General features: G+C 46.2%; 2 protein-coding genes across 2 annotated transcripts in view; one reads left to right on the forward strand and one right to left on the reverse strand.

Moving 5' to 3' along the window:
- The first annotated feature begins 213 nt into the window (after positions 1–213).
- Positions 214–8,678, forward strand: LOC121845028 (zinc finger and BTB domain-containing protein 5-like). The gene is given in 6 exon segments (XM_042315732.1): positions 214–700; positions 2,908–2,937; positions 3,178–3,360; positions 4,185–5,048; positions 7,193–7,759; positions 7,762–8,678. Coding segments are annotated over 5 exon segments (2,220 nt in total). The 5' UTR covers positions 214–700; positions 2,908–2,910; the 3' UTR covers positions 8,341–8,678.
- Positions 8,679–15,230: 6,552 nt separating this feature from the next.
- LOC121845029 (glyoxylate reductase/hydroxypyruvate reductase-like) overlaps positions 15,231–27,611 on the reverse strand; it is a 21,210-nt gene continuing 8,829 nt past the window's right edge. Inside the window, exons 4-9 of the mRNA XM_042315733.1 lie at positions 27,085–27,200; positions 26,574–26,662; positions 26,337–26,441; positions 21,889–22,024; positions 17,593–17,723; positions 15,231–15,615 (exon numbers count right to left, since the gene is read on the reverse strand). Coding sequence (XP_042171667.1) covers positions 15,494–15,615; positions 17,593–17,723; positions 21,889–22,024; positions 26,337–26,441; positions 26,574–26,662; positions 27,085–27,200 — 699 coding nt within the window. The 3' untranslated portion in view covers positions 15,231–15,493. The remainder of the gene's footprint in view (positions 15,616–17,592; positions 17,724–21,888; positions 22,025–26,336; positions 26,442–26,573; positions 26,663–27,084; positions 27,201–27,611) is intronic.

The following is a 27,611-nucleotide window of genomic DNA, read 5'->3' on the forward strand; positions in this document are numbered from 1 at the left end:
ACACACACACACACACACACACACACACACACACACACACACACACACACACACACACACACACACACACACACACACACACACACACACACACACACACACACACACACAAAACACACAAAAACAACAGCGACACCCGATGGCGAGGAGTGGTACTGCAACTCGTTAACACTGATAGGAGTGTAGCGCCTCCTACAGAGTCTGGGAGGAGAGGAAACCTCCAGCCCCCTCCCTGAGAAGACCCTGCTTTTTGGGGGGTAAAACAAAACCTACATTTAGATTATTTCAAAGTAACTAAATGGAGTCGGTAGCTATTTAGCTGTGTTGTTGTCTGTGTCCTTTTTGGAGGGGGAGGAGGAGAAGAGGAAAAACATCAACCTCCAACCTCCAGCCACCGCACCCCCTCCCTGACAAAAAACCCTCTTTGGGTTAAAAACTAAATTTAGATTCGTTCAAAGTAACAACATGGAGTCGGTAGCTATTTAGCTGTGTTGTTGTCTGTGTCCTTTTCTTTTGGGGGAGGGTTTTTTTTTTTAACCTAGTGGGACAACCATATGGACTATGTGACTGTGTGACACCCGGAGAAGCGTTATAGCGGTCCATGAAGAGCCGTCTATCCGTCGGTAGTCCTCCTTCTGTCCGGCCGAGTGGACTTGATGAACCCCGGTCCGTCCCACCCTGACCCGACAACACAAACAAGGTAACCGGCGGCTAACATTATTAGCCAGCTAGCTCAGACTGTTTATTTGTGTTATATCATCATGTTTATTGTTTTATTTATGTTATATCAATGTTGCATTTTTTTTTGTTGCTTTGCTGCTTTCTAGGGGATGAAACTTGACAGCTGTTAATTAATAACGTTAAGCAAATCTATCTAATAAGAGGTAGTTAGCATTAGCTAATAATAAGAGGTAGTTAGCATTAGCTAATAATAACAGGTAGTTAGCATTAGCTAATAATAAGAGGTAGTTAGCATTAGCTAATAATAACAGGTAGTTAGCATTAGCTAATAATAAGAGGTAGTTAGCATTAGCTAATAATAAGAGGTAGTTAGCATTAGCTAATAATAAAGTAGTTAGCATTAGCTAATAATAAGAGGTAATAATAACAGGTAGTAGCATTAGCATTAGCTAATAATAACATAAACAAAACAAATAGTTAGCATTAGCTAATAATAAGAGGTAGTTAGCATTAGCCATTAGCCATTGTAGCCGTACACCTAAGCGAGCAAACAGAATAATTATACTTCGATGAGCTGATGTTTGTTGTTCTCCTTGTTTGGTAATTATAAACAAAACAAATAATGTCGGTCATGCTAGCTGCTTACACTGTTATTTCTTTTAACACAGCCTTTCTCAAAAGTTAGCAAGTAGCTAACTAGCTAGATAACTGGATATCCAGTTGCTGACTTGCTAGTTAGCTTGGCTTGGCTTAGTTTAGTTTAGCTTGGCTTAGTTTAGTTTAGCTTGGCTTAGTTTAGCTTGGCTTAGTTTAGCTTGGCTTAGTTTAGCTTGGCTTTTAGTTTAGCTTGGCTTGGCTTAGTTTAGTTTAGCTTGGCTTAGTTTAGCTTGGCTTAGTTTAGCTTAGTTTAGTTTAGCTTGGCTTAGTTTAGTTTAGCTTGGCTTAGTTTAGTTTAGCTTGGCTTAGTTTAGCTTGGCTTAGTTTAGTTTAGTTTAGTTTAGCTTGGCTTGGCTTGGCTTGGCTTGGCTTAGTTTAGTTTAGCTTGGCTTAGTTTAGCTAGGCTTAGCTTAGTTTAGTTTAGTTTAGTTTAGCTTGGCTTGGCTTAGTTTAGCTTGTTTAGTTTAGCTTAGTTTAGTTTAGCTTGGCTTAGTTTAGTTTAGCTTGGCTTAGTTTAGCTTAGTTTAGTTTAGCTTGGCTTGGCTTTAGTTTAGCTTGGCTTGGCTTAGTTTAGCTTGGCTTGTTTAGCTTGGCTTGGCTTGGCTTAGTTTAGTTTAGCTTGGCTTAGTTTAGCTTGGCTTAGCTTTTAGTTTAGCTTGGCTTAGTTTAGCTTGGTTTAGCAATGATAGTATTCACCAGACTGGGGAGGGGGAGAGTCTCTCTGATCGGCTTGGCTAACAGATATCACTAGTTATTTAGTTTGATAGCTGTCTAGACGTCAACAAACTGTACAGTTTTCTTGCTTGTACTTTGACTAATGTCTTCGCATAGTCATACTGGCTTTCATTTCACCCATGTTTAACATATTCTCTTTAACATCGTTACTAGTTCCCCACTTTCACTTAACCGTGAAATAGCCTATGCAATAACTTCAACAAGGCATCTAATTATCAATTTCTTAATATATTCAACTCATTAATTGTGATAGCTAGTGTAGCTACTGCCCTTCTACAGCATGGAATATTCAAAGCATTGACCATAGTCTACTATAATGTCCCCTCCACTGACAGTCAATTTAAAGCTCATTTATTATTAATCAATCAAAGATTTTTGTCAGGAAGATTACCTCAAGAGGACTTAATTTTCCTCACATTTATTACACAACAGATTTTTTTTTTTTTACAACCCTGTTCCCCCCCCTTTCCTCCCCCCCTTTCCCCCCCTTTCCCCCTTTCCTTTCCCCCCTTTCCCCCCCCCCTTTCCTCCCTGCCCCTTCTCCCTCCTTCCCTTTCTCTCCCCCTCTCTCCTCTCCCCTTCTCTCCCCCTTCTCCCTCCTACCCTCCCCCCTTTCCTCCCTCCCTTTCTCTCTCTCCTCTCTCCCCCTTCTCTCCCCCTTCTCCCTCCTACCCTCCCCCTTTCCTCCCTCCCTTTCTCTCTCTCCTCTCCCCCTTCCCCTCCCCTCTCCCTCCTTCCCCTCTCTCCCCCCTCTCCTTCTCCCCCTACCCTTCTCTCCCCCCCTCTCTCCTCTCCCTTCTCTCCCCCTCTCTCCTCTCCCCTCCTCCCCTGCAGGTCATGGACTTCCCGGGCCACTTCAACCAGGTAAAATGCAAACAACTTTATGATTTCTGTCAGTAAAGGAAAAAGAAAACGATCTAACAATAAAGTGTATTGTTTTCATAAAAATATAATATAAGACCATTTGGCAGACGCCTTTATCTGAAGCGAACTTAAAGTCAGGCGTTCCTACATTTTCACATGTACGCGTGGTCTCAGCGGGAATCGAACCCACGAGCCTCTAGCTAGCGACTGAGCCACGCATGATTCATATTGTTATTATAGGTCTTCCAGCAGCTGAACTACCAGCGCGTCCACAGCCAGCTGTGTGACTGTGTCATTGTGGTGGGCAGCCGCCATTTTAAGGCCCACCGCTCGGTGCTGGCGGCTTGCAGCACTCACTTCAGAGCCCTGTTCACCGTCGCCCAGGGAGACGCCAGCATGAACATGATACAACTGGACAGCGAGGTGAGGATGATTACGATGGTGATGATTAAGATGAGGATGATGAGTCTATTACAGGGGTGATGAGGATGATGCATCTAATGGGTGATGAGGATGATGAGTCTATAACAGGGGTGATGAGGATGATGAGTCTATTACGGGTGATGAGGATGATGAGTAACGGTTGATAAAGATGATGAGTCTATAACAGGGGTGATGAGGATGATGCATCTAATGGGTGATGAGGATGATGAGTTTATTACAGGGTTGATGAGGATGAGTTTATAACAGGGGTAATGAGGATGATGAGTAACAGTTGATGAAGATGATGAGTTTATAACAGGGGTGATGAGGATGATGCGTTTATAACAGGGGTGATGAGGATGATGCGTCTATAACAGGGGTGATGAGGATGATGAGTCTATAACAGGGGTGATGAGGATGATGAGTTTATAACAGGGGTGATGAGGATGATGAGTTTATAACAGGGGTGATGAGGTTGATGAGTCTATAACAGGGGTGATGAGGATGATGAGTCTATAACAGGGGTGATGAGGATGATGAGTCTATAACAGGGGTGATGAGGATGATGAGTCTATAACAGGGGTGATGAGGATGATGAGACGATAACAGGGGTGATGAGGATGATGCATCTAATGGGTGATGAGGATGATGAGTTTATTACAGCGGTGATGAGGATGATGAGTTTATAACAGCTGATGATGATGATGAGTCTACCACAGGTGGTGATGATGATGATGGTGATGATGATGTGTGTTACTGCAGGCGGTGATGATGATGATGATTCTATAACAGGTGATGATGATGATGGTGATGTGTTACTGCAGGTGGTGACAGCGGAGGCGTTTGCTGCCCTGGTGGACATGATGTACACCTCCACCCTGATGCTAGGAGAGAGCAACGTGATGGACGTGCTGCTAGCTGCCTCTCACCTCCACCTGAACGCCGTAGTCAAGGCCTGTAAGCACTACCTGACCACCCGCACCATGCCCATGTCCCCGCCGGCAGACCACCGGGCCACACAACACCGCCAACACACCCACGCAGAACAGCAGAGACTCAGGCAGCAGCAGCAGGCAACCGCCGAGTTAGCCGCTAACGCTAACCTAGCCGCTAAGGCTAACCAAGAGGCTAACGCTAACCTAGCGGCTAACGCTGCTACGTCCAGGCTCCAGCGGTCGTTCCTGCTGCAGCAGCTGGGTCTAAGCCTGGTGAGCTCTGCCCTGGGCGGGGTGGAGGAGGATGGGCTAAGGGGTGGTAGCGATGGTGTTAGCATTAGTGGTGTAGTGGAGCACAAAGCTTCCTTCCCCATTCGACGTTTCCACAAGAGAAAGCCCTCCCTGAGCTTTAGCCTATCTGAGGACAGGCCCAGGCAGAGGCCCCGCCCCTCCGGAACCCACGGGGATGAGGAAGTGGGACTACTCTCCCCCGACTCCCACAAGACTGGGGAGGAGGCCAGACTGGACACGGCGATCACCAACCTAGTAGGGGGCGTGTCCCAGGATGACTCCCAGATGCCCAGCCAATCGGACGGCGGACGCTGCGAAGGGGAGGAGCAAGGGATGGCGGAGGAGGGGGGTGTGGGGAAGGAGTCCCTGGATGGAGGGAGTCGCCATGGTGATGGGGTGGAGGTGAAGATAACGGAGGAAGAGGAGGAGGAGGAGGAGGAAGTACGGGAGCAACAGGGACAGGTAATGACATTTTAACAGGAAATACTTAATTTGCATCTCAAATATCCCCTTATTCCCAGTTATTGACCAGGACCCATAGTTAACTACTGTTGACCAGGACCCATAGTGGACTACTGTTGACCAGGACCCATAGTGGACTACTGTTGACCAGGACCAATAGTGGACTACTGTTGACCAGGACCCATAGTGGACTACTGTTGACCAGGACCCATAGTGAACTACTGTTGACCAGGACCCATAGTGGACTACTGTTGACCAGGACCCATAGTGGACTACTGTTGACCAGGACCCATAGTGGACTACTGTTGACCAGGACCCATAGTGGACTACTGTTGACCAGGACCCATAGTGGACTACTGTTGACCAGGACCCATAGTGGACTACTGTTGACCAGGGCCAATAGTTGACCAGGACCCATAGTGCATTACTGTTGACCAGGACCAATAGTGGACTACTGTTGACCAGGACCAATAGTGGACTACCGTTGACCAGGACCCATAGTGCACTACTGTAGACCAGGACCCATAGTGCACTACTTTAGACCAGGATCCATAGTGCACTACTGTTGACCAGGACCCATAGTGCATTACTGTTGACCAGGACCCATAGTGCACTACTTTAGACCAGGACCCATAGTGCACTACTTTAGACCAGGACCCATAGTGCACTACTTTAGACCAGGGCTCATAGTGCACTACTGTTGACCAGGACCCATAGTGCACTACTTTAGACCAGGACCCATAGTGCACTACTTTAGACCAGGACCCATAGTGCACTACTTTAGACCAGGACCCATAGTGCATTACTGTTGACCAGGACCCATAGTGCACTACTTTAGACCAGGACCCATAGTGCACTACTTTAGACCAGGGCTCATAGTGCACTACTGTTGACCAGGACCCATAGTGCACTACTTTAGACCAGGGCTCATAGTGCACTACTGTTGACCAGGACCCATAGTGCACTACTTTAGACCAGGACCCATAGTGCACTACTTTAGACCAGGACCCATAGTGCACTACTTTAGACCAGGACCTATAGTGCATTACTGTTGACCAGGACCCATAGTGCACTACTTTAGACCAGGACCCATAGTGCACTACTTTAGACCAGGGCTCATAGTGCACTACTGTTGACCAGGACCCATAGTGCACTACTTTAGACCAGGACCCATAGTGCAATACTTTAGACCAGGACCCATAGTGCATTACTGTTGACCAGGACCCATAGTGCACTACTTTAGACCAGGACCCATAGTGCACTACTTTAGACCAGGGCTCATAGTGCACTACTGTTGACCAGGACCCATAGTGCACTACTTTAGACCAGGACCCATAGTGCAATACTTTAGACCAGGACCCATAGTGCATTACTGTTGACCAGGACCCATAGTGCACTACTTTAGACCAGGACCCATAGTGCACTACTTTAGACCAGGGCTCATAGTGCACTACTGTTGACCAGGACCCATAGTGCACTACTTTAGACCAGGACCCATAGTGCACTACTTTAGACCAGGACCCATAGTGCATTACTGTTGACCAGGACTCATAGTGCACTACTTTAGACCAGGACCCATAGTGCACTACTTTAGACCAGGGCTCATTGCTCAGGTTATTGGGTGCCATTTGGGACGAATACTTCCCCATTTTAAGAGCAATCTATGAAACAACTAGTATTAATTAATCTTTTACCTTTGGATAAATACAGGGTTTAAACCCAACCTTGGATAAAGTAATGGGACATATCCTGTTGTCCTCCTTCATGTCTGTCTCTCTCGTCCTCTCTCCTCCTTTCCTCTCTCCTCTCTTCTCTCCATCTCCTCCTGTTCTTCTCTCTCCTTTCCTCACTCCTCCTGTCCTGTCCTCCTCTTCTCCTCCTCTCTCTCCTCTCCCCTCCTCTCTCCTCTTCTCTCTCCTCCTCTCCTATCTTCTCCTCCTCTCCCCTCCTCAATCTTCTTCTCTCCTTTCTCCTCTCCTATCTTCTCTCTCCTCCCCTCTTCTCTCCTCTCCTCATCTCCTCCTGTATCTTCCTCTCTCCTCCTCTCCTCCTCTCCCCTCCTCTCTCCTCATCTCCTCTTCTCCTCTTCCCTCTCCTCCTCTCCTCTTCTCTCTCCTCCTCCCCTCTTCTCTCCTCTCCTCCAGGTGGTGGTCAAGTGTGAGCCTCTGAGCTCCCCAGAGCCAGCTGATGACATCACCATCCAGGGTAGCGACCAGCTGGGACCTGGAAGAGGAGGAGGAGGAGGGGAGGAGGAGAAGGTAGAACTGAGCCCACAGAGCAGCGACCGTAGTCTCTCCTCCTCTGACCAACAGCTTCTCCAGCCCAGTTCCCAGCTCCTGCTCAAAGGAGGTCTTGGTAGTGGGATTGGCGGTGGTTTTGGCTGTAGTAACCATCTTGATGGGAAGTCTGGTTTTAGGATTTCTAGCTTCCTCGGCGCCAAGGTCTTTGGAAGCGGGGGGTCGGGGGTCGATGCCGGGGACGACGACCTCCTCAACACGACGACCGGCGAGGCGATGGCAGCGACACATGGCTTCCTGCTGAGCCCGGAACACTCTGGAACCAATAACTCCGCCTCGATGCTCCGTCCCGGGTCGGCCAACCACCTGCACCTGCTGGGTGGCGACGGTCTCGGGGATTCTCTACAGGCGCCGATTCGCTCTTCCTGCGTCCCCTGCATGACGGTCTGGGAAACCCCAGAGGAGGAGGAGGAGGAGGAGGGTTCCCAGATCCGTTTTCTCTGGACTTCCAGCGCTCCAGCCTGGGTCTGCACTCCCTGGCCCGAGCCTCTCGAGGGAGCTCCCTGGGCTTCCCTGGATACCGCCGCATCGCACCTAAAAACGACAACGTGGCAGGAGGAGGAGGAGGAGAAACGGGGGTCGTTCATCTCCAAGACGCCCTGTCTTCCTCCAGTCTGGGGGAAGGGGGACCCCTGCTTCTGAACGGTTCGGGAGGTTACGAGTCAGGCCCACCCACCTCGTCCTCATCCGCCCCACACCCTCGCCCCCAGCTGACCCGTGCCTCTGCCGACGTCCTCTCCAAGTGTAAGAAGGCCCTGTCCGAACACAACGTCCTGGTGGTGGAAGGAGCCAGGAAGTACGCCTGTCGAATCTGCTGTAAGACCTTCCTCACTCTGACCGACTGTAAGAAACACATCAGAGTCCACACTGGGGAGAAACCGTACGCCTGCCTCAAGTGTGGCAAACGTTTCAGCCAGTCGTCTCACCTGTACAAACACTCCAAGACCACGTGTTTACGTTGGCAGAACAGCAACATGGCCGACGCACTGATGTAGGCTTCGGTAGGGGGGGAGGGCAGAACAGCAACATGGCCGACGCACTGATGTAGATGCTTCAGGGGGGAGGGCAGAACAGCAACATGGCCGACGCACTGATGTAGATGCTTCGGTAGGTGATAGATGTGAAGACGCTTGTTGGTCCCAAGACGCTTGTTGGTCCCAAGACGCTTGTTGGTCCCAAGACGCTTGTTGGTCCCAAGACGCTTGTTGGGCCCAAGACGCTTGTTGGTCCCAAGACGCTTGTTGGTCCCAAGACGCTTGTTGGTCCCAAGACGCTTGTTGGTCCCAAGACGCTTGTTGGTCCCAAGACGCTTGTTGGTCCCAAGACGCTTGTTGGTCCCCCAAGACGCTTGTTGGGCCCAAGACGCTTGTTGGGCCCAAGACGCTTGTTGGGCCCAAGACGCTTGTTTGTTGGGCCCAAGACGCTTGTTGGGCCCAAACCGTTCAAGGGGAACAAACAAACGCTTGATCTCTTTCACTGCAGATGCAGAAGTGTGACATCGGAGGATGCGGTGGACTGACACAAAACAACAGATATCTCAAGCTTATAAACGGACAGATTTGTATGAGGATTTTTTATTATTATTATGCTAATTAGATCGAAGGGTTAATAGCCTCAAAGCTAGAAACAAACACTTACAGTAGCGTGTAGAATCTATGGGTGATCCCAGCGGGAATCCAACCCGCAACCCTGGTGTTACAAGTGCCATGTTCTACCAACTGAGCCAAACAGAACAATTTGATAGAGGCGATCGCTTTAGAAAATGGAGGGGTGGACTCCCAATTTCCTCATGGAACCCTGTTTGGATCGTTTCTGAAACAGGACTTCAGATTCAGAACAGTCCTGAAGGTGAAACCTGACCAGGGAGATTCAGAACAGTCCTGAAGGTGAAACCTGACCAGGGAGATTCAGAACAGTCCTGAAGGTGAAACCTGACCAGGGAGATTCAGAACAGTCCTGAAGCTGAAACCTGACCAGGGAGATTCAGAACAGTCCTGAAGCTGAAACCTGACCAGGGAGATTCAGAATTAGGGGAATTGTGCAACACTAAACCTGGAGATTGGCTTGGAGAGGAGAACAGGGAGAGGAGAGAGGGTGGACTAGCCTCCACTCTTAGCCTTACAAACAGATCTGGGACCAGGCTAAGAGGGGGACCACTTCCTGTTATGGTTCTTTACAAACAGATCTGGGACCAGGCTAAGAGGGGGACCACTTCCTGTTATGGTTCTTTACAAACAGATCTGGGACCAGGCTAAGAGGGGGACCACTTCCTGTTATGGTTCTTTACAAACAGATCTGGGACCAGGCTAAGAGGGGGACCACTTCTTTACAAACAGATCTGGGACCAGGCTAAGAGGGGGACCACTTCCTGTTATGGTTCTTTACAAACAGATCTGGGACCAGGCTAAGAGGGGGACCACTTCCTGTTATGGTTCTTTACAAACAGATCTGGGACCAGGCTAAGAGGGGGACCACTTCCTGTTATGGTTCTTTACAAACAGATCTGGGACTATTTTTTTATATGGAGTTGCCTTTTCGTTGGTGCACCTTTTTGAATGAAACACCCTATTCCCTATATAGTGCACTACTCTTGACCAGGGCCCATAGGGTAGTAGTTCACTATATACAGGGCATTTGGAAAGTATTCAGACCCCTTGATGTTTTACACACTTTGTTTCATTACAGCCATATTAGAAAATTGATTTTTTTTTTTTTTTTTTTAACTATCCTTCATCAATCTACATACAATACCCCATAGTGACATCACAATACCCCATAGTGACATCACAATACCCCATAGTGACATCACAATACCTCATAGTGACATCACAATACCCCACAGTAACGAAGCAAAAACTGTTTTTTTTTAGAAATGTTAGCAAATGTATTAAAAATACAAATCAAAAATACCTTATTTACATATTGTATTCAGACCCTTCGCCATGAGACTCCAAATTGAGCTCAGGTGAATCCTGTTTCCATTGATCGTCCTTGAGATGTTTCTACAACTTGATTGGAGTCCACCTGTGGTAAATTCAATTGGAACGGACATGATTTGGAAAGTCCCACAGTTGACAGAGCAAAAACCAAGCCACGAGGTCAAAGGAATTAAAGGCACTTAAAGGACTCTCAGACCACGAGAAACAAGATTCTCTGGTCTGATGAAAGAAAGATTGAACTCTTTGGCCTGAAAGCCAAGCGTCACGTCTGGAGGAAACCTGGCATCATCCCTACGGTGAAGCATGGTGGTGGCAGCATCATGCTGTGGGGATGTTTTTCAGGAACTGGGAGACTAGTCAGGATCGAGGGAAAGGTGAACGGAGCAAAGTACAGAGAGATCCTTGATGAAAACCTGCTCCAGAGCGCTCAGGACCTCAGACTGGGGTGAAGGTTCACCTTCCAACAGAACAACGACCCTAAGCACACAGCCAAGACAACACAGGAGTGGCTTCAGGACAAGTCTCTGAATGTCCTTGACTGGCCCAGCCAGAGCCTGGACTTGAACCCGATCTAACATCTCTGGAGAGACCTGAAAATAGCTGTGCAGCGACGCTCCCCATCCAACCTGACAGAGCTTGAGAGGATCTGCAGAGAAGAATGGGAGAAACTCCCCAAATACAGGTGTGCCAAGCTTGTAGCCTCATACCGAAGACGGCTGTAATTGCTGTAAAGGGTCTTATGTAAATGTGATATTTCAGTAGTTTTATTTCATTGCCAAAATGTCTTAAACCTGTTCACGCTTTGTCATTATGGGGTATTGTGATGTCATTATGGGGTATTGTGATGTCATTATGGGGTATTGTGATGTCATTGTGGGATAATGTGATGTCATTATGGGATAATGTGATGTCATTATGGGGTATTGTGATGTCATTATGGGGTATTGTGATGTCATTATGGGGTATTGTGATGTCATTATGGGGTGTTGTGATGTCATTATGGGGTATTGTGATGTCATTATGGGGGTATGTGATGTCATTATGGGGTATTGTGATGTCATTATGGGGTATTGTGATGTCATTATGGGGTATTGTGATGTCATTATGGGGTATTGTGATGTCATTATGGGGTGTTGTGATGTCATTATGGGGTGTTGTGATGTCATTATGGGGTGTTGTGATGTCATTATGGGGTGTTGTGATGTCGTTATGGGGTGTTGTGATGTCGTTATGGGGTATTGTGATGTCATTATGGGGTGTTGTGATGTCATTATGGGGTATTGTGTGTAGATTGATGAGAGGGAAAAAAACAATTGAATCCATGTTAGAATAAGTCTGTAACGTAACAAAATGTGTAAAAAGTCCAGGGGTCTGAATACTTTGCGAAGGTGCTGTAGGTTATAGGGTGGACCCTTATCCTGTCTCCACACAGGACAATACATTAGAAATGTACATCTTTCACATTTATGTGGCTTTTAACACTTTTCCTCTGCAAGGGGACATCCAATGAAACCATTGCCTTTTTATATAACTAGAGCCTGGCGTGTCTCCTGGTCAGGTCACATGATCAGGGATAACTCTGGGGCCCCAGTTAACTATAACATAGTGTTGTTAGTGACTAGATGTCGTGGAACAGTTTGGTACAGTATCTGTGCTTCTTTAAATGTCTTTTTTTTTTTATTCGATACATCTAACACTTCTAACAGTCTTTAGACAATAGTTTATTTTTATTTTTGTAAATGACCCTAACGCCGGAAAAAAAAAAGAGCTTTGACTGCCGTGCTTCTGTGTTTCCATGGCGACGTGTTGGCCCAGTGTCTTGTTGCCGTAACGTTACTGTACTGAGTTGTGTTGTAGTTGACTGACAAATCTTTAAAAGGTTTTTGCCCAGGAAGATCCTATGACCAGTATCTATCTGTCCTACTGTCTCTAACTGACCAGTATCTATCCTACTGTCTCTAACTGACCAGTATCTATCTGTCCTACTGTCTCTAACTGACCAGTATCTATCTATCCTACTGTCTCTAACTGACCAGTATCTATCTATCCTACTGTCTCTAACTGACCAGTATCTATCTATCCTACTGTCTCTAACTGACCAGTATCTATCTGTCCTACTGTCTCTAACTGACCAGTATCTATCTATCCTACTGTCTCTAACTGACCAGTATCTATCTATCCTACTGTCTCTAACTGACCAGTATCTATCTATCCTACTGTCTCTAACTCAGTATCTATCTGTCCTACTGTCTCTATCCTACTGACCAGTATCTATCCTACTGTCTCTAACTGACCAGTATCTATCTGTCCTACTGTCTCTAACTGACCAGTATCTATCTGTCCTACTGTCTCTAACTGACCAGTATCTATCTGTCCTACTGTCTCTAACTGACCAGTAACTATCTATCCTACTGTCTCTAACTGACCAGTATCTGTCCTACTGTCTCTAACTGACCTGTATCTATCCTACTGTCTCTAACTGACCTGTATCTATCCTACTGTCTCTAACAGACCAGTATCTATCCTACTGTCTCTAACTGACCAGTATCTATCCTACTGTCTCTAACTGACCAGTATCTATCTGTCCTACTGTCTCTAACTGACCGGTAACTATCTATCCTACTGTCTCTAACTGACCAGTATCTATCTGTCCTACTGTCTCTTAACTGACCAGTATCTATCTGTCCTACTGTCTCTAACTGACCAGTATCTATCTGTCCTACTGTCTCTAACTGACCAGTATCTATCCTACTGTCTCTAACTGACCAGTAACTATCTATCCTACTGTCTCTAACTGACCAGTATCTATCTATCCTACTGTCTCTAACTGACCTCTATCTATCCTACTGTCTCTAACTGACCAGTATCTATCTGTCCTACTGTCTCTAACTGACCAGTATCTATCTGTCCTACTGTCTCTAACTGACCAGTATCTATCTATCCTACTGTCTCTAACTGACCAGTATCTATCCTACTGTCTCTAACTGACCAGTATCTATCCTACTGTCTCTAACTGACCAGTATCTATCTGTCTTGATGTTTCTAACAGCTGAATACCAACAGCGTTTCAGCCACATTGTAAATACACCTTAAATCGCTAACCAATTTAATGTACAACTCATACTGAGTTTATATCTAATTTAAGTGAAAAAAGTTTTAAAAAAGGATCACTGAAGTAAAAAATAATTTAAGCTCTTTTTCAATCAGGCATAAACCTAGGTACCCCCTGAAGGACATGAGGGACCCTTGTTTAAAACAGATCCAAAATGGCTGCCATCTCTCACTGTAGCCCAGTTTCCCTGGTGATGTCTTCTGTGGCTGTTGTCTAAGTGAAACTGTTTATGTTTATTTTTATATATATATATATATATATATAAACGTGAATGTTTGAAAGTGCACATACTGGTCATATTTATACAACAACAGCCCCTGTGTGAAAAACGACAACAAACTAACCCAAAAGGATTCAATAGATTAACAAAATGTTGTTTATGTAATAATATAATTTGATGAAGGACAGTTACTGCCTTACTTTTACACTCCTCTCTGGCTTAAAAAGGCTTTTATCCTCATGCCAAAAGGATTTCTGTGTTGGTTTTTTTTCTACATTTCTTAACACCGTGTAATCATGTTTTGGTTCGAGCGTCTCAAATGGTGCCCTGTTCCCTGTGTAGTGCACTACTTCCTATTGACACTGGTCTAAAGTAGTGCACTACTTCCTATTGACACTGGTCTAAAGTAGTGCACTACGTCTTATTGACACTCTAGTCTAAAGTAGTGCACTACTTCTGATCAAAGCCGTTGACACTCTGGTCTGAAGTAGTGCACTACGTCTTATTGACACTCTGGTCTAAAGTAGTGCACTACGTCTTATTGACACTCTGGTCTAAAGTAGTGCCCTACGTCTTATTGACACTCTGGTCTGAAGTAGTGCACTACGTCTTATTGACACTCTGGTCTGAAGTAGTGCCCTACGTCTTATTGACACTCTGGTCTGAAGTAGTGCACTACGTCTTATTGACACTCTGGTCTGAAGTAGTGCACTACGTCTTATTGACACTCTGGTCTGAAGTAGTGCACTACTTCTGATCAAAGCCATTGACACTCTGGTCTAAAGTAGTGCACTATATAGGAAATAGGGCTCTTGTCTAAAGTAGGGCACTACATAGGGAATAGGGTCTAAAGTAGGGCACTACATAGGGAATAGGGTCTATAGTAGTACCACTACATAGGGAATAGGGTCTATAGTAGTACCACTATATAGGGAATAGGGTCTATAGTAGTACCACTATATAGGGAATAGGGTCTATAGTAGTGCACTATATAGGGAATAGGGTCTATAGTAGTACCACTATATAGGGAATAGGGTCTATAGTAGTGCACTATATAGGGAATAGGGTGCCATTTGAGACGTTCCCCCAAAGAGCAGATGAAATGTAAACCTGTTTGTTTGTTTGAGGAAACACTAATAAATTCCCGGAGGGACATGTCGTTCCAGGCGTCATCACAGACTGAATTAAAAGATGGGGGAAGTTCCATGTTTATTATTGTCCTTCGTCATTATTATCATCATGAAATCATCTCCCATGAGGAAGTGCTGAGTGCTACGGTATGTACCGTGTCGAGTGAAAATGGTGGGTGACAACAGCACCACTATTCTCTATAATCTACTCATCTCATGACCAGAGTCAGCTATATCATTTACAGTTCTGGTAAGAGCTCTTCAATCATTGGTTCTTCTCTGGTGTTTCTCGAAAGCAGGTGATTGGTTCTTTGGTGTTTCCGAAAGCAGGTGATTGGTTCTTCTCTGGTGGTTCCGAAAGCAGGTGATTGGTTTTTCTCTGGTGTTTCCGAAAGCAGGTGATTGGTTCTTTGGTGTTTCGAAAGCAGGTGATTGGTTCTTCTCTGGTGTTTCCGAAAGCAGGTGATTGGTTCTTTCTCTGGTGTTTCGAAAGCAGGTGATTGGTTCTTCTCTGGTGTTTCCGAAAGCAGGTGATTGGTTCTTCTCTGGTGTTTCCCGAAAGCAGGTGATTGGTTCTTCTCTGGTGTTTCTGAAAGCAGGTGATTGGTTCTTCTCTGGTGTTTCTGAAAGCAGGTGATTGGTTCTTCTCTGGTGTTTCCGAAAGCAGGTGATTGGTTCTTCTCTGGTGTGTTTCCGAAAGCAGGTGATTGGTTCTTCTCTGGTGTTCTGAAAGCAGGTGATTGGCAGCTACAGCTTGAGCTCTTTGATCATTGGCTGTCCCTTCAGGCCCAGTAGCAGGTTGTTGGCTGCCAGAGCAGACATGGCATTACGCGTGGAGTAGGACGCACTGGCAATGTGGGGGAGGATCACTGGAGAGAGAGAGATGAGGGAGGATCACTGGAGAGAGAGAGATGAGGGAGGATCACTGGAGAGAGAGAGATGAGAGAGAGGATCACTGGAGAGAGAGAGATGAGAGGGAGGATCACTGGAGAGAGAGAGAGAGAGATGAGAGGGAGGATCACTGGAGAGAGAGAGATGAGAGGGAGGATCACTGGAGAGAGAGAGATGAGAGGGAGGATCACTGGAGAGAGAGATGAGAGGGAGGATCACTGGAGAGAGAGAGAGATGAGAGGGAGGATCACTGAGAGAGAGAGAGAGATGAGAGGGAGGATCACTGGAGAGAGAGAGAGATGAGAGGGAGGATCACTGGAGAGAGAGAGAGATGAGAGGGAGGATCACTGGAGAGAGAGAGAGATGAGAGGGAGGATCACTGGAGAGAGAGAGAGATGAGAGGGAGGATCACTGGAGAGAGAGAGAGAGATGAGAGGGAGGATCACTGGAGAGAGAGAGAGAGATGAGAGGGAGGATCACTGGAGAGAGATGAGAGGGAGGATCACTGAGAGAGAGATGAGAGGGAGGATCACTGGAGAGAGAGAGAGAGAGAGATGAGAGGGAGGATCACTGGAGAGAGAGAGAGAGAGAGAGGGAGGATCACTGGAGAGAGAGAGCGATGAGAGGGAGGATCACTGGAGAGAGAGAGAGATGAGAGGGAGGATCACTGGAGAGAGAGAGAGATGAGAGGGAGGATCACTGGGAGAGAGAGAGAGATGAGAGGGAGGATCACTGGAGAGAGAGAGAGATGAGAGGGAGGATCACTGGAGAGAGAGATGAGAGAGGGAGGGAGTGAGGAGCATGAAACAGGCAGTACAGGACTGACAACAGTAGTAAACAGGCAGTACAGGACTGACAACAGTAATAAACAGGCAGTACAGGACTGACAACAGTATTAAACAGGCAGTACAGGACTGACAACAGTAATAAAAGAAACAGGCAGTACAGGACTGACAACAGTATTAAACAGGCAGTACAGGACTGACAACAGTATTAAACAGGCAGTACAGGACTGACAACAGTAGTAAACAGGCAGTACAGGACTGACAACAGTATTAAATGAAACAGGCAGTACAGGACTGACAACAGTAGTAAACAGGCAGTACAGGACTGACAACAGTAGTAAACAGGCAGTACAGGACTGACAACAGTATTAAATGAAACAGGCAGTACAGGACTGACAACAGTATTAAATGAAACAGGCAGTACAGGACTGACAACAGTAATAAAAGAAACAGGCAGTACAGGACTGACAACAGTATTAAACAGGCAGTACAGGACTGACAACAGTAGTAAACAGGCAGTACAGGACTGACAACAGTATTAAATGAAACAGGCAGTACAGGACTGACAACAGTATTAAATGAAACAGGCAGTACAGGACTGACAACAGTATGAAACAGGCAGTACAGGACTGATAACAGTAATAAATGAAACAGGCAGTACAGGACTGACAACAGTAGTAAACAGGCAGTACAGACTGACAACAGTAATAAAAGAAACAGGCAGTACAGGACTGACAACAGTATTAAAAAGGCAGTACAGGACTGACAACAGTAATAAACAGGCAGTACAGGACTGACAACAGTAATAAACAGGCAGTACAGGACTGACAACAGTATGAAACAGGCAGTACAGGACTGATAACAGTAATAAATGAAACAGGCAGTACAGGACTGACAACAGCAGTAAACAGGCAGTACAGGACTGACAACAGCAATAAAAGAAACAGGCAGTACAGGACTGACAACAGTAATAAAAGAAACAGGCAGTACAGGACTGACAACAGTATTAAAAAGGCAGTACAGGACTGACAACAGTAATAAACAGGCAGTACAGGACTGACAACAGTATTAAACAGGCAGTACAGGACTGACAACAGTAATAAATGAAACAGGAAATAGGGTGAACTTGGTGGAGAATCTGAACCAATCACACCCCGTGTTTATACTCACCACAGTTGTTAAGGGTGAAGAGCGGGTGGCTGGTGGGCAGGGGTTCAGGGACGGTGACGTCGAGTCCAGCTCCCGCTATCTGACCGCTGGACAGGGCTTCATACAGATCCTCCTGGTCTACCACCCCTCCTCTACCACACACAGCCATCATTATGTTACTGTCTACCACCCACAGCCATCATCATGTTACTGTCTACCACACACAGCCATCATCATGTTACTGTCTACCACACACAGCCATCATCATGTTACTATCTACCACCCCTCCTCTACCACACACAGCCATCATTATGTTACTGTCTACCACCCTCCTCTACCACACACAGCCATCATTATGTTACTGTCTACCACCCCTCCTCTACCACACACAGCCATCATTATGTTACTGTCTACCACACACAGCCATCATTATGTTACTGTCTACCACCCCCCTCTACCACACACAGCCATCATGTTACTGTCTACCACACACAGCCATCATTATGTTACTGTCTACCACCCCTCCTCTACCACACACAGCCATCATGTTACTGTCTACCACACACAGCCATCATTATGTTACTGTCTACCACCCCTCCTCTACCACACACAGCATCACCATGTTACTGTCTACCACCCCTCTACCACACACAGCCATCATGTTACTGTCTACCACACACAGCCATCATCATGTCTACCACCCCTCCTCTACCACACACAGCATCACCATGTTACTGTCTACCACCCCTCCTCTATCACACACAGCATCACCATGTTACTGTCTACCACCCCTCCTCTATCACACACAGCCATCATTATGTTACTGTCTACCACACCTCCTCTACCACACACAGCCATCATTATGTTACTGTCTACCACACACAGCCATCACCATGTTACTGTCTACCACCCCTCCTCTACCACACACAGCATCACCATGTTACTGTCTACCACACACAGCATCACCATGTTACTGTCTACCACCCCTCCTCTACACACACAGCATCACCATGTTACTGTCTACCACACACAGCATCACCATGTTACTGTCTACCACCCCTCCTCTACCACACACAGCCATCATCATGTTACTGTCTACCACACACAGCCATCATCATGTTACTGTCTACCACCCCTCCTCTACCACACACAGCCATCATCATGTTACTGTCTACCACCCCTCCTCTACCACACACAGCCTTCACCATGTTACTGTCTACCACCCCTCCTCTACCACACACAGCCATCATCATGTTACTGTCTACCACCCCTCCTCTACCACACACAGCCATCATCATGTTACTGTCTACCACCCCTCCTCTACCACACACAGCCATTCATGTTACTGTCTACCACACACAGCCATCATCATGTTACTGTCTACCACCCCTCCTCTACCACACACAGCCATCATCATGTTACTATCTACCACACACAGCCATCATCATGTTACTGTCTACCACCCCACCTCTACCACACACAGCCATCATCATGTTACTGTCTACCACCCCTCTACCACACACAGCCATCATCATGTTACTGTCTACCACACACAGCCATCACCATGTTACTGTCTACCACCTCTCCTCTACCACACACAGCATCACCATGTTACTGTCTACCACACACAGCCATCATTATGTTACTGTCTACCACCCCTCTACCACACCCAGCCTTCACCATGTTACTGTCTACCACCCCTCCTCTACCACACACAGCCATCAATGTTACTGTCTACCACCCCCTCTACCACACACAGCCATCATCATGTTACTGTCTACCACACACAGCCATCACCATGTTACTGTCTACCACCTCTCCTCTACCACACACAGCATCACCATGTTACTGTCTACCACACACAGCCATCAATGTTACTGTCTACCACCCCTCCTCTACCACACACAGCCATCAATGTTACTGTCTACCACCCCTCCTCTACCACACACAGCCATCATCATGTTACTGTCTACCACCCCTCTACCACACACAGCCATCATGTTACTGTCTACCACACACAGCCATCATCATGTCTACCACCCCTCCTCTACCACACACAGCATCACCATGTTACTGTCTACCACCCCTCCTCTATCACACACAGCATCACCATGTTACTGTCTACCACCCCTCCTCTATCACACACAGCCATCATTATGTTACTGTCTACCACACCTCCTCTACCACACACAGCCATCATTATGTTACTGTCTACCACACACAGCCATCACCATGTTACTGTCTACCACCCCTCCTCTACCACACACAGCATCACCATGTTACTGTCTACCACACACAGCATCACCATGTTACTGTCTACCACCCCTCCTCTACCACACACAGCATCACCATGTTACTGTCTACCACACACAGCATCACCATGTTACTGTCTACCACCCCTCCTCTACCACACACAGCCATCATCATGTTACTGTCTACCACACACAGCCATCATCATGTTACTGTCTACCACCCCTCCTCTACCACACACAGCCATCATCATGTTACTGTCTACCACCCCTCCTCTACCACACACAGCCTTCACCATGTTACTGTCTACCACCCCTCCTCTACCACACACAGCCATCATCATGTTACTGTCTACCACCCCTCCTCTACCACACACAGCCATCATCATGTTACTGTCTACCACCCCTCCTCTACCACACACAGCCATTCATGTTACTGTCTACCACACACAGCCATCATCATGTTACTGTCTACCACCCCTCCTCTACCACACACAGCCATCATCATGTTACTATCTACCACACACAGCCATCATCATGTTACTGTCTACCACCCCACCTCTACCACACACAGCCATCATCATGTTACTGTCTACCACCCCTCCTCTACCACACACAGCCATCATCATGTTACTGTCTACCACCCCTCTACCACACACAGCCATCATCATGTTACTGTCTACCACACACAGCCATCACCATGTTACTGTCTACCACCTCTCCTCTACCACACACAGCATCACCATGTTACTGTCTACCACACACAGCCATCATTATGTTACTGTCTACCACCCCTCTACCACACCCAGCCTTCACCATGTTACTGTCTACCACCCCTCCTCTACCACACACAGCCATCAATGTTACTGTCTACCACCCCCCTCTACCACACACAGCCATCATCATGTTACTGTCTACCACACACAGCCATCACCATGTTACTGTCTACCACCTCTCCTCTACCACACACAGCATCACCATGTTACTGTCTACCACACACAGCCATCAATGTTACTGTCTACCACCCTCCTCTACCACACACAGCCATCAATGTTACTGTCTACCACCCCTCCTCTACCACACACAGCCATCATCATGTTACTGTCTACCACCCCTCCTTTACCACACACAGCCATCATCATGTTACTGTCTACCACACACAGCCATCATCATGTTACTGTCTACCACACACACAGCCATCATCATGTTACTGTCTACCACACACAGCCATCATCATGTTACTGTCTACCACACACACAGCCATCACCATGTTACTGTCTACCACACACAGCCATCATCATGTTACTGTCTACCACACACAGCCATCATCATGTTACTGTCTACCACCCCTCCTCTACCACACACACAGCCATCACCATGTTACTGTCTACCACACACAGCCATCATCATGTTACTGTCTACCACCCCTCCTCTACCACACACACAGCCATCACCATGTTACTGTCTACCACACACAGCCATCATCATGTTACTGTCTACCACACACAGCCATCATCATGTTACTGTCTACCACACACAGCCATCATCATGTTACTGTCTACCACCCCTCCTCTACCACACACACAGCCATCACCATGTTACTGTCTACCACACACAGCCATCATCATGTTACTGTCTACCACCCCTCCTCTACCACACACAGCCATTCATGTTACTGTCTACCACACACAGCCATCATCATGTTACTGTCTACCACCCCTCCTCTACCACACACAGCCATCATCATGTTACTGTCTACCACCCCTCCTCTACCACACACAGCCATTCATGTTACTGTCTACCACCCCTCCTCTACCACACACAGCCATCATCATGTTACTGTCTACCACCCCTCCTCTACCACACACAGCCATCATCATGTTACTGTCTACCACACACAGCCATCATCATGTTACTGTCTACCACACACAGCCATCATCATGTTACTGTCTACCACACACACAGCCATCACCATGTTACATGTGTTACCGTATGTTACTGTGTGTTATTGTGTGTTACTGTGTGTGTGTGTGTGTGTGTGTGTGTGTGTGTGTGTGTGCTTGGTCACCTGCTGGTGTTGATGAAGATGGAGGTATTCTTCATTTTGGAGAACAGGTCCTTGTTACAGATGTCTTTAGTCTCTGGTGTCAGAGCACAACACACAGTCAGGAAATCAGACTGACTGGCCAGCTCATCCATAGAGACTAGAGGGAGAGAGGACAACATACTGTCAGGAAGTCAGACTGACTGGCCAATGACCATCCATAACATTCAGCATCAAGTCTAGGAATCTCTCAACACAACACATACACAGTATGACATCAGAAATGACACACTTATGAACTATTGTTGATTTAATATGTTTTTAAAAGTGTTTTATTTTATATATTCATATCTCAGTGGTACCATATTCCCCATATCTCAGTGGTACCATATTCCCCATTAACACCATATCTCAGTGGTACCATATTCCCCATATCTCAGTGGTACCATATTGCCCATGACACCATATCTCAGTGGTACCATATTCCCCATTAACACCATATCTCAGTGGTACCATATTCCCCATTAACACCATATCTCAGTGGTACCATATTCCCCATATCTCAGTGGTACCATATTCCCCATTAACACCATATCTCAGTGGTACCATATTCCCTCAGTGACACCATATCTCAGTGGTACCATATTCCCCATATCTCAGTGGTGCCATATTCCCCATATCTCAGTGGTACCATATTCCCCACTAAACCACATCTCAGTGGTACCATATTCCCCATATCTCAGTGGTACCATATTCCCCATTAACACCATATCTCAGTGGGACCATATTCCCCATTACACCATATCTCAGTGGGACCATATTCCCCATTACACCATATCTCAGTGGTACCATATTCCCCATATCTCAGTGGTGCCATATTCCCCATATCTCAGTGGTACCATATTCCCCATTAACACCATATCTCAGTGGTACCATATTCCCCATTAAACCATATCTCAGTGGTACCATATTCCCCATATCTCAGTGGTGCCATATTCCCCATATCTCAGTGGTACCATATTCCCCACTAAACCATATCTCAGTGGTAACATATTCCCCACTAAACCATATCTCAGTGGTACCATATTCCCCATTACACCATATCTCAGTGGTACCATATTCCCCATTACACCATATCTCAGTGGTACCATAATCCCCATTAACACCATATCTCAGTGGTACCATATTCCCCATTAAACCATATCTCAGTGGTACCATATTCCCCATATCTCAGTGGTACCATATTCCCCATTAACACCATATCTCAGTGGTACCATATTCCCCATTAAACCATATCTCAGTGGTACCATATTCCCCATATCTAGTGGTACCATATTCCCCACTAAACCATATCTCAGTGGTACCATATTCCCCATATCTCAGTGGTACCATATTTCCCATTACACCATATCTCAGTGGTACCATATTTCCCATTACACCATATCTCAGTGGTACCATATTCCCCATATCTCAGTGGTACCATATTCCCCACTAAACCATATCTCAGTGGTACCATATTCCCCATATCTCAGTGGTACCATATTTCCCATTACACCATATCTCAGTGGTACCATATTTCCCATTACACCATATCTCAGTGGTACCATATTCCCCATATCTCAGTGGTACCATATTCCCCATTAACACCATATCTCAGTGGTACCATATTCCCCATATCTCAGTGGTACCATATTTCCCATTATATTCCCCATATCTCAGTGGTACCATATTCCCCATTAACACCATATCTCAGTGGTACCATATTCCCCATATCTCAGTGGTACCATATTTCCCATTACACCATATCTCAGTGGTACCATATTCCCATTACACCATATCTCAGTGGTACCATATTCCCCATTAACACCATATCTCAGTGGTACCATATTCCCCATATCTCAGTGGTACCATATTCCCCATTAACACCATATCTCAGTGGTACCATATTCCCCACATTAAACCATATCTCAGTGGTACCATATTCCCCATTACACCATATCTCAGTGGTACCATATTCCCCATTACACCATATCTCAGTGGTACCATATTCCCCATTAACACCATATCTCAGTGGTACCATATTCCCCATTAACACCATATCTCAGTGGTACCATATTCCCCATATCTCAGTGGTACCATATTCCCCATTAACACCATATCTCAGTGGTACCATATTCCCCATTAAACCATATCTCAGTGGTACCATATTCCCCCCATATCTCAGTGGTACCATATTCCCCATTAAACCATATCTCAGTGGTACCATATTCCCCATTAACACCATATCTCAGTGGTACCATATTCCCATTAACACCATATCTCAGTGGTACCATATTCCCCATTAACACCATATCTCAGTGGTACCATATTCCCCATTAAACCATATCTCAGTGGTACCATATTCCCCATTAACACCATATCTCAGTGGTACCATATTCCCCATTAAACCATATCTCAGTGGTACCATATTCCCCATATCTCAGTGGTACCATATTTCCCATTACACCATATCTCAGTGGTACCATATTTCCCATTACACCATATCTCAGTGGTACCATATTCCCCATATCTCAGTGGTACCATATTCCCCATTAACATCATATCTCAGTGGTACCATATTCCCCATTAACACCATATCTCAGTGGTACCATATTCCCCACTAAACCATATCTCAGTGGTACCATATTCCCCACTAAACCATATCTCAGTGGTACCATATTCCCCACTAAACCATATCTCAGTGGTACCATATTCCCCATTACACCATATCTCAGTGGTACCATATTCCCCATTACACCATATCTCAGTGGTACCATATTCCCCATTACACCATATCTCAGTGGTACCATATTCCCCATTAACACCATATCTCAGTGGTACCATATTCCCCATATCTCAGTGGTACCATATTCCCCATTAAACCATATCTCAGTGGTACCATATTCCCCATTAAACCATATCTCAGTGGTACCATATTCCCCAGTAACACCATATCTCAGTGGGACCATATTCCCCATTTCTCAGTGGTACCATATTCCCCACTAAACCATATCTCAGTGGTACCATATTCCCCATATCTCAGTGGTACCATATTTCCCATTACACCATATCTCAGTGGTACCATATTTCCCATTACACCATATCTCAGTGGTACCATATTCCCATATCTCAGTGGTACCATATTCCCCATTAACACCATATCTCAGTGGTATCATATTCCCCATTACACCATATCTCAGTGGTACCATATTCCCCATGACACCATATCTCAGTGGTACCATATTCCCCATGACACCATATGTCAGTGGTACCATATTCCCCACTAAACCATATCTCAGTGGTACCATATTCCCCACTAAACCATATCTCAGTGGTACCATATTCCCCATCTAAACCATATCTCAGTGGTACCATATTCCCCACTAAACCATATCTCAGTGGTACCATATTCCCCATTAACACCATATCTCAGTGGTACCATATTCCCCATTAACACCATATCTCAGTGGTACCATATTCCCCATTAACACCATATCTCAGTGGTACCATATTCCCCATTAACATCATATCTCAGTGGTACCATATTCCCCATATCTCAGTGGTACCATATTCCCCATTAAACCATATCTCAGTGGTACCATATTCCCCCCATATCTCAGTGGTACCATATTCCCCATTAAACCATATCTCAGTGGTACCATATTCCCCACTAAACCATATCTCAGTGGTACCATATTCCCCACTAAACCATATCTCAGTGGTACCATATTCCCCATTAACACCATATCTCAGTGGTACCATATTCCCCATTAACACCATATCTCAGTGGTACCATATTCCCCATTAACACCATATCTCAGTGGTACCATATTCCCCATTAACATCATATCTCAGTGGTACCATATTCCCCATATCTCAGTGGTACCATATTCCCCATTAAACCATATCTCAGTGGTACCATATTCCCCATTAACACCATATCTCAGTGGTACCATATTCCCCATTAAACCATATCTCAGTGGTACCATATTCCCCATTAACACCATATCTCAGTGGTACCATATTCCCCATGACACCATATCTCAGTGGTACCATATTCCCCATATCTCAGTGGTACCATATTCCCCATTAAACCATATCTCAGTGGTACCATATTCCCCATTACACCATATCTCAGTGGTACCATATTCCCCATGACACCATATCTCAGTGGTACCATATTCCCCATATCTCAGTGGTACCATATTCCCCATTAAACCATATCTCAGTGGTACCATATTCCCCACTAAACCATATCTCAGTGGTACCATATTCCCCACTAAACCATATCTCAGTGGTACCATATTCCCCACTAAACCATATCTCAGTGGTACCATATTCCCCATATCTCAGTGGTACCATATTCCCCATTACACCATATCTCAGTGGTACCATATTCCCCACTAAACCATACATATCTCAGTGCTCCGTACCATATTCTGCGTCGATCAAACTGGCCAGCTCTGGTCGGGGAGCCACGTCCGTGTAGATGAACTTCTTAACCTTGAACGGCTTCAGACGCTCAGCGATAGCCACTCCTGTCACACACACACACACACACACACACACACACAGTCATGAGTTTGTGCTGTTCTTTTCCCTTGATAGTTGAGGGTTTTTCACTGACCATAGTGTGCGTGTGCGTGTGTGTGTGTGTGTGTGTTACTCACCGATCCTGCCCAGTCCCAGGATTCCCACAGTGCTGTTAGCCAGCTCATATCCACACAGCCACAGAGTCCTCCATGTTCCCCATCCACCACTGGACAGTGACACACAGAGAGAAGGTCTGTCTCTGCGCGTGTGTGTGTGTGTGTGTGTGTGTGTGTGTGTGTGTGTGTGTGTGTGTGTTCCTACCTCTTGGCTTCATGCGTAGCCTCTGTCAGTCTCCTGGTGTGGTCAGTGTGTGTGTGTGTGTGTGTGTGTGTGTGTGTGTGTGTGTTCCTACCTCTTGGCTTCATGCGTAGCCTCTATCAGTCTCCTGGACGTGGTCAGTGTGTGTGTGTGTGTGTGTGTGTCGGTCTCTGTGTGTGTGTGTGTGTGGGTTCCTACCTCTTGGCTTCATGCGTAGCCTCTATCAGTCTCCTGGACGTGGTCAGTGTGTGTGTGTGTGTGTCGGTCTCTGTGTGTGTGTGTGTGTGTGTGTGTGTGTGTGTGTGTGTGTGTGTGTGTGTGTGTTCCTACCTCTTGGCTTCATGCGTAGCCTCTATCAGTCTCCTGGACGTGGTCAGCAGCAGAGCGACAGTCAGTTCAGCTACAGAATCTGTTAACACATCTGGGGTGTAACCCACACGGATCCCCTGATACACACACACACACACACACACACAGAGAGAGAGACACACGGAGACACACAGGCATACACACACAGAGAGAGACACACGGAGACACACACACACACACACACACACACATAGTTGAAGAAGTATACTTTGTCATATGTGTACAGTGTGTAACCCATAAACAATATAACATATTATAATCTACACATCATTAGGAACACCTGTTCTCTCCATGACAGACTGACCAGGTGAATCATCAGGAACACCTGTTCTCTCCATGACATACTGACCAGGTGAATCATCAGGAACACCTGTTCTCTCCATGACATACTGACCAGGTGAATCATCAGGAACACCTGTTCTCTCCATGACATACTGACCAGGTGAATCATCAGGAACACCTGTTCTCTCCATGACAGACTGACCAGG

Source organism: Oncorhynchus tshawytscha, unplaced genomic scaffold (genome assembly GCF_018296145.1).
Source record: "Oncorhynchus tshawytscha isolate Ot180627B unplaced genomic scaffold, Otsh_v2.0 Un_contig_6062_pilon_pilon, whole genome shotgun sequence".
Classification (NCBI taxonomy): domain Eukaryota; kingdom Metazoa; phylum Chordata; class Actinopteri; order Salmoniformes; family Salmonidae; genus Oncorhynchus; species Oncorhynchus tshawytscha.